Source organism: Nannospalax galili, unplaced genomic scaffold (assembly GCF_000622305.1).
Source record: "Nannospalax galili isolate Female #2095 unplaced genomic scaffold, S.galili_v1.0 scaffold664, whole genome shotgun sequence".
Taxonomy (NCBI): Eukaryota; Metazoa; Chordata; class Mammalia; order Rodentia; family Spalacidae; genus Nannospalax; species Nannospalax galili.
The window spans coordinates 6,106,422-6,115,360 of NW_008354274.1; the positions used below are offsets into that span (position 1 = coordinate 6,106,422).

The 8,939-nt window shown below is 39.4% G+C and overlaps 1 protein-coding gene across 1 annotated transcript in view; it reads left to right on the top strand.

Annotated features, from left to right (window-relative positions):
• The window catches only part of LOC103748702 (zinc finger protein 84), an 86,149-nt gene extending 77,512 nt beyond the window's left edge, over positions 1-8,637 (top strand). The window contains 2 exon segments of the mRNA XM_029555141.1: positions 4,059-4,156; positions 5,254-8,637. Of these exon segments, the coding sequence (XP_029411001.1) occupies positions 4,059-4,156; positions 5,254-6,798 (1,643 nt within the window). The 3' untranslated portion in view covers positions 6,799-8,637.
• Positions 8,638-8,939: the final 302 nt, after the last annotated feature.

Below are 8,939 nucleotides of genomic sequence, written 5' to 3' on the forward strand. Positions count from 1 at the left end.
AAAGCACTGGAGAAAATGAGACTGAGCATGTTTAGACTTCTCTCCTGTATGAGCAGGAGCCCAAAATGAATGTGAGAATGTTTCAATGGACACAAAAATATACTTAAGCTTTCCAAAAGGAGCATAGTGTGTGACATCCGTCTGCCACAAGGAATTAGGCTTGAGTCCCCTGGGGTTTACCCCTGGCTGTTGCAGAGATGGTACCTGTACACAGTAAGCCATCTTGTCTGCCTCTGCATTGCCTTGGTATAAAAGCCAAGGCAATCCTTGGTGCTCCCTAAGATGCTGTAAGAAAATAAGGGCTTCTCTCTCTGAAAGGAGCATACGAGTCTGAATATTTCAGAATGCAATGGCCATGAGTTCCTTGAATTGAGCTACTTTTTGGTTTCTCCACATCTGCTCCAGTCAGTGAAAACATTGTAGGCTTTTACTAAGGACTCCCTTGGCCCCGGGATTCAGTGAGTGTTGCTGCCAGTGGGGCTGTAACACTTGGGGGCAGGGTGGATCCCCTGCCACCTTCCCTGAACCGGGCCTTCCCAGCCCCAGCTATCCCATAGCCAGTCGCAATACACAACCAACAGTGTTTTTTTTTTTTTTTTTTAAATGCTCCCTGTGGCCGCTGCTGATCACCAATGGGGGGCGGTCCCCCACCCGGCTTTCTCACGGGCCACTGACTCGAGCATGCGTTAGTTCAAGGTGGGTGGGGTGGGCAGCTTTTGCCGCTGACCCCTTGTGCTCCATTCCACCCCACCCTTCTGAAAAAGGCATCCATGGGTCCTGTCTTCATGGGTCCCGGGAGGCCCTGAAGCTGGCCAGGGCACGCCTGAGGTGCCACTTGTTACTCTGGCCGCTTTTGGTTTCACTTCTGTTGCATTTCCGTGTTCTTCCTCAAACTCTTTCCATGATTCCCATGTATCCCCAGTAAAAACATTATCCCCAAGTAGCCAGGGAGCCAAATGAATTGCCTCTGCCCAAACCTTTTGAGCTACCAGATCTGACAGATCCAATCCCCTGCTTTTAAGCATTTCTCTCAGAGCTTTAAGCACTGGGTCCTCAAGCTTAATAGTCGCATTACCCATCTTTCAGGTCTCGCTTACCCTGAACTTCTCAATTGGCCCCAATCCATTATTTTTCTTTCTTTCTTTTCTTCTTTTCACCTTCCTTCAAGCACCACGCTGGGCACCAGTTGCCAGGGAGTTTGTACCAGCAACCCAGGTGCAATGATGATTGGGGATGAGTAAGCGCACCGTTTGCCAGCCCACACTGCCCCCAGTACTGGGGACAATCAGATGCAATGGGGAGCCCAGTCAAGGAGGGACTCATTTATTGCAGGTGTTATAGAGCTTATAAAGGCACCTGGAAATCTCCCCTCCCCCATGAGGGTGTATCTTAAGATGGTCACACGCTGATCATGCACTCCTCAGCAGTGGGGAAGTATCCTTCAGACTTTCAAAGCAAGTCAGGCCATGCCCCAGTAACTTCCTCTCGGACTTCTGCAAGGTGGGGGCCTTTAGGTCCCCACACATTATCTTGTACAACTAATATAAAGTAAAACTAACCTGAAAATTTGCTGTTGTCAATGCTGTTGTAATAAAAGGCTTCTTATAATTATGTGGTTTTTAAATAAATAATTAAAAAAATTGTATACAGTTCTCATTTTCAGAGATAATTGTCAGTGATTTCCTCTGCATCTTTTGTACATATTTTCTATGCACAAAATTTTATGTTCTCATAAATACAAAATGTGGTAATAGTCTATGGCCTGTTTTATAACTAGATTCTTTCAATGTCTATCTTCTTTATTTATTGGTGCATAAAGTACATCATAATAACAGCTAGTATCCCATAGTATAGACATTTTATGGTTTACTCAAACAGTACTCCATTGAGAAACAGTTTCTTGTATTACATATACTATTATGATGAGCATATATACATACATCGTTGAATGTCTGCATCAAGATATTTGTGGGAAGCCAAGTGTGGTGATTATACACCTGTAATCCCAGCATTCAAGAGTCTGGGTCAGGAATGATGTTGAGTTTAAGGCCAGATTGTACTATATAAGGAACCCCTGACTGAAAAACAAAGAAACTAACTAACTAACTAACTAAATGAACAAATAAATAACTCTAGGTCAACAAAAAAAAAAAAAAAGAAAGAAAATCTTAGCCTTTTATTTCTAATAAAAAGTGTACTGTCTTATAAAACATGTATAGGTCCTGGAGATCAAGGACATGTATAAATCATAAGATGGATTAAAGGGCATATTTGAAAAATCTGTCTTCTAATATGAAGGAAAGATACTTGCATAGAACAACCAATTAAGGATTCTTCTGCTGTTTTTTCAGGGCTAGGTAAATAAACTTAAGACCCCCACCATCTCTCCTCTCCAACTTCTCTCCCTCTCTCACCTCATGGTCACGTATATGTTCCTCCCTCCTCTCCTCCCTGCCTATTCTCCCAGTTTTTCCAACTCCCTCAGGTAACATCTGTTCCCTACTGTCCCCCTTTCAGGTTGTTTCTTTTATGGCCATGTCTCCTTTCCCTTTACCTGGCTCCCGGTGTTACATCTAAATTTGTAGAGTAACATACAAAGGATTGGTGCTACAATCCACAAGTGAGGAAGAACATATATCACTTGCTTTTCTGCATTTGTGTTACTTCACTTAGTATAACACTGTAGCTCCATCCATTTACCTGTAAATTTCATAATTTCATCTTTCCTTACTGTTGAGTAGAACTCCATTGAGTATATGTACCACATTTTTCATTAACCATTCATCTGCTGAGGGACATTTAGGTTGTTTTCATTTCTTAGCTATTGTGAAGAGAGCATCAACAAACATGGTTGTATAAGTATCTCAGTAGGATGAGTCCTTTTAGTATATCTCAAAGGAGTGATATCACTGGATCATATGAGAGGTTCATTTTTTGTTTTTGAAGGTTCTCCACACTGCTTTCCATAGTGGTTGCATGACTTTGCATTCCCACCAGCAGTGAATGAGTGTTCCTCTTTCTCTACATCCTCTCCAGCATTTAATCTTTCCTTCTCTTGATCTTTGCCTATCTGACTGGAGTAAGATGGAATCTTAGAATATTTCTTATCCACATTTCTCTAATAACTAAGGGTGTTGAGCACTTTTTAAAGTGCTTCTTAGCCCTTTTTATTTCTTCGTTTGAGAACTCTCTGTTTAGGGCTATTGCCCATTTTTTTTAAATAGAGTCATTTATTTTCTTATTTCTTACTTTTTGAATTCTTTGTATATTTTGGATATTAATCCTCTATCAGATGTGTAACTGGTGGAGATTTTCTCCCATTCAGTGGGTTTCCTCTTTCCTTCATTTTTTCTTTTGCTCTACAGAAACCTTGTGACTTAATAAGGTCACAATTACTGATTGTTGGCCTTAGTGCCTGAGAAGCTGGCAGGGCTTGTTCATGGTGACAGGGAGGTAGAGGCTTCCAGGCCACTGGAGGCTTACTCATGTGAGCCTTGTGGCAATAGTGGTATCGTGTGTGGGACATATGTCAAGTCAATGAAACAAGGGCCCACTGGTAGGTGAAAAATAGGTGGTGGACCAGCACTAGATTGAGAACTATTTGAGACTGATTGCTGCTGGGTGAGGGAGAGTATGACTTACATATGACCACTGGATGGGCTGACTAGACTCCAGTGGATGCATTTACATCGAAGGACATTTGGATATAAACACTTGAATGAATAGGACTCAGCATGTGTAGCAGAGTGTATAGGGTTTGGTGGGTGGATAAGGGGAGGCATGGATGGGGGATGGGACTCTGGAAATGTATGAAATTTTAAAAGCTCAATAAAAACAACAATAAAGAAAAACATAAAATTAACTTTCAGAAAGCAATAGCTGATCGGTACATAAATGACTGAGTTCCATTTATTTCAAGACTAAGAGAAAGCAACAAGGAGACATTACTGAGCACTGCCCTGTCCTTTACTATGATTTTTTATATTCGTTAATGGTCTATGTTTGAGTTTAATGAACAATATTTGACTTGTGGTTAATGACATTTAATATCATTTCAGGTGCCCCTATTACTAAGAGTTGCCTGGAAAATCCAGAAAGACATGTGTGGCAAGTGGGAAACACCGAGAGTAACCCATCAAGTGAGATTATGGCTGAAGTAGGTAAAACAATGCCAGCCCAAACTGTGTTTTGAATATAAATGTGAAGATTGGAAACTCTTCTAGATTGTTTCCTAGATTGTTAACCCATGGTAGGTTGTACTATTTCTCCATTGTGAGCCTGATAAGATACAGACCTGTGGAGAACCTGATAATGTTGATGCAATGCAGAAACACCTCTGTCATCCTGAGCATTTTAGTATCCCAAACAAGATTCGAACTTCAATGATTTCTGTTCAGTATATTTTAAGAAGGATATTCATCTACAAAAAGACAATGCTATTTAATTATGAAAAAATGTACTTATAAAAGCTCTAGTAAATTCAGTAAATATTGGAAATCGTTTGTTTAACACTTACTTTGCAGGATATGTCTGAAGTAAGTAAGCAACCATGGCATGTAATGTATATTGGCTAAAGATCTGCAAAAAAGACTAATCCTGGAGGCTGGAGAGGTGGCTCAGTGGTTAAGAGCACTGGCTGCTTTTGCAGAGAACCTGGGCTCAATTCCCAGCACCCACATGGAGGCTAACAATCATTCATAACTCCATTTCCAGGGAATCAGGTGCCCTCTTGTGACCTCCAAGGGCATTGTACAACACAGATGTACATGCAGGCAATACATTCACACACATAAAATAAAAATAATAAATAAAATTTTTAAAAGACCAATGTCAATCACTGATTCAGTGCCCCCTGGGGGAAAATATTATAAATACAAGTTTTTATGAAAACTCTTAAGATATTTTACCTTGCTGATCATAATGAAACACACCCTTAATCCCAGCACTTGGTCGGCAGAGGAGAAGTGGATCTGTGAGAGTTCAAGGCCAGCATTGTCTCCATAGCAAGTACCTGGCTATCCACTAGCCAGAGCTAAATAGTGAGGCCCTTTTTCTTTTTTTTTTCTTTCTTTCTTTCTTTCTTTCTTTCTTTCTTTCTTTCTTTCTTTCTTTCTTTCTTTCTCTCTCATTGAGATCCTTTTTCAAAAAAGAAATTAACAATTAAGATATTTTATCTCACAGAACATCATTAAGCACATGCTGAGAAAAAAGCACTATTGGTACAACAACCTTAACACATTCTTTTGCCTCAAGACAGAAATGAAGATTCGACCAGAATTTCACAAAAGTGCAAAGTCCTTTGAAAGTCAACCATGTGTGAAAATGATTAACCTCATGTCACAACACACCAAGATGCACACATATCACTCAAGTGTGAAACCTTCTGAACATAATAAATATCAGAAAGCTTTCTGTTCTAAGTCCAGTGTCACTGCACATCAGAACCTTCATACAAGCGAGGAGCCCTATGAATGTAAAAAATGTGGTAAATATTTTTTACGCAAATCAGACTTAACTAAACATCAGGGAACTCATACAGATGAGAAGTCCTTTGTGTGTACAGAATGTGGCAAAGCTTTCTTCTACAAGTCATGGTTTACCCTCCATCATATTAATCATACCTGTGAGAAGCCCCATGGATGTGAAGACTGTGGTCACTCTTTCTACCACAGGTCGAAACTCATTGAACATCAGAGAACACATACAGGTGAGAAGCCTTATGAATGTAAAGGATGTGGTAAAGCTTTCTGCCGCAAGTCAGGCCTCAGTAGCCATCAGAGAACTCATACAGGTGAGAAGCCTTATGAATGTAAACAATGTGGTAATGCTTTCTCCTGCAAGTCAGCCCTCATTGACCATCAGAGAACTCATACAGATGAGAAGCCTTATGAATGTATAGAATGTGGTCATTCTCTCTTCTGCAAGTCAGCCCTCACTGACCATCAGAGAACTCATGAAGGTGAGAAGCCCTATGAATGTGAAGAATGTGGCAAAGCTTTCTTTTCCAACTCACGCTTAGTCTGCCATCATAGAACTCATACTGGTGAAAAGCCTTATGAATGTCAAGAATGCAAGAAAGCTTTTTCCTCCAAGTCTGCTCTGAATACACATCATAGAACTCATAGAAAGGAGAAGCCCTATGAATGTAAAGAATGTAATAAAACTTTCTCTTACTCCACTGCTCTCAGTCAACATCATAAAACTCATAGTGTTGAGAGGCCCTATGAATGTAAAGAATGTGCTAAAACATTCTACCACAAATCAGGTCTTAATGCACATCACAAAACCCATATGGGAGAGAAGCCTTATGAATGTGAAGTTTGCAAGAAAGCTTTTGCCTTCAAGTCATTTCTTATTATACATTGTAGAACTCATACTGGTGAGAAGCCCTTTGAATGTGAAGAGTGCAGGAAAGCATTTGCCTCCAAGTTACTTCTTAGTAAGCATCATAGGACTCACACAGGTGAGAAGCCATATGAATGTCCAGAATGCAAGAAAGCTTTCTCCTCTAAGTCAATCCTCAGTACACATAGTAGAACTCATACAGGTGAGAAGCGCTATGACTGTGAAGGGTGCAAGAAAGCATTATCCTCCAAGTCACTTCTCAGTGTGCATCATAGAACTCACATGGGGAGAGGCCCTTTGAATATAAAGAATGTAATAAAACTCTCTCCTATTCCTCTGGTCTCAGTGTTCATTGTAAAACTCATACAGTTGAGAAGCTCTATGAAATGTGTGAAACTCTCTACCACAAATCAAGGTCTCAGTGCACTTCATAGAACTTATAAAGGTGAGTAGCCATATGAATGCAAAGAGTGCAGAAAATTTCTTCTGCAAGGTACACTTAACTCCACATCTCAGAACTCAAGAAACCCTATTAATGAGACTGCAAGGAAAGTTTGCTTTTTTTCCCCCATGTCATGACTCACAAGATATATGGGATATCATATACATGACACATTATGTACTAATATCAAGAAGTATAATGATACTTTTGCTATCACTCACACCTCAGTCAACATCAGAAACATTATGTGAGAAGTTGTGAATATAAAAAATGAAAAAAACCACATTAATCTATAAATCAGTTTTCTGTATAAGTCCAGTAAATATACACAATACAGAAAAGCTTACCTTTATAACATATCCCATTCTATATGGAAGAAATCAGATGAGACACCATAAGAATGTGAAGAAGGCAAGAAAGCTTACAGTAAGAATACTCACTTGACATCAGAGAGTACATGAGATCGAACATAGCAAAGAATGTATGAAATCTTGATACCACATGTGAGACATTTCTCATCAGAAAGCACATATTTGTAAGAGATACCATGTCTCTAAAGAATGAATGAAAGCTTTCCACAGAAAGTATTCTGAATGTAAGCAATTCATGTGTGTGATGAATCCTATGAATTTAAAATGTAGAAAAGCTTTGAATGGTGATACAAATCTCAGTGAATCTTAGCCCATATGCAGTTGAATAACACTGTCAGAATCTTTAAAATCAAGAAAGTTTACTAACATAAAACACTGTCCACTGACACTGGAGATCTCAGATAATTAAGGGACCCTGTTAAAGTAGAGACTATAGGAAAACTTTAGTAAATATGCCTGCCTATGGAACAGGATGGAAATCATCATATTTCATGGAGTAAGGATGGTTTCATACCAGAACAAAAGTAAGTGTATTACCCTCAGTGACATACCTAGTCCTATGTCTTAGAAGATTCTGTTCATATTGCATTAGGTATGGAAGAAATTTCTAGGAACAGACAATTATATGTGCTTAAAAACAGCATTCTAGATCGGGCATAGTAGCACATGCCTTTAATCCCAGCACTTGGGAGGCAGAGGGAGACAGATCTCTGTGAGTTCAAAGGCCAGCCTAGTCTATATAGTGAGTTCTAGGTCAGCTGGGGCTACAGGAAGACCTTGTCTCAAAAAGACCAAAAACAAAAGGAAAGAAAAGAAAAGAAACAAAAAGCAACAGCATGCTACAAATGGACAGCATATAGAAGATACAGGGTGAAGAAATGATTCCTGTGGAAGTGTTCACATGATCACATAGTCACCGGAAACCATTGATTCTGCATGGAAGGTGATATTACTATATTCATATTTTTATTTCTTAATAGATTTTCATTTACATATGTGTTCAAGTGTCCACAGAGGTCAAAGTAGGGTAGTGGATTCCCTGGGCCTGGAATCCCAGGGCACTCTTAGCCAACCATTACAGTTGTTTATGAACAAACTCTGGTCCTCTGCAAGAGCAGCACTTGCTTAAGGCTGAGCCATCTGTATGAGCCCTGGTGTTCAAATTTTGAAACTCAACCATTATAAATTGGGAGAGTGGCAATGGATGAAATACAAATCAAATGTGTGTGTTATTTGTGTATGACACAGTCATTTTGAAGAGGTCATGATGAAAGGTGCTGAGCTAAGTATCATGAAAAGCAGGCATTCACTGTCTTCTTCAAGCTTCCAGTACTGCACAAACTATTCCAGCTGCCAAGTACTTTTATCACAATGGTATGAGTTTTCAGTTGTTATGTTACTCCACCTGGTTGTAAATGTATTTTAGATTAATGGAACCTTTCCTTACACTTTAGATGAAAATGCAAATAAATTGAAAATATTGACATAAAAATCATGTGCCAGTGTATAATTGGAGTTATCAATGTGAAACTATAGTCATTCTATACTGAATCATTCATTGCTTTGTGATTGTTCTTCTCACCTGCACTTATGGGGTTTTTAACTCTGGAGCAGTATAATTGTATTTGTGAATGTTTGTACTGTACATGCGGACACTAATTTGTCTATTCCTGTGCCATTGTTGGGGAATAGCATGTGTACTCACCAGCCAATTTCCTGTGATGGGTAATAACTTCCATTCCATCTTCAGGAGTACTCATTTCTTCCAACTCATCACCAGT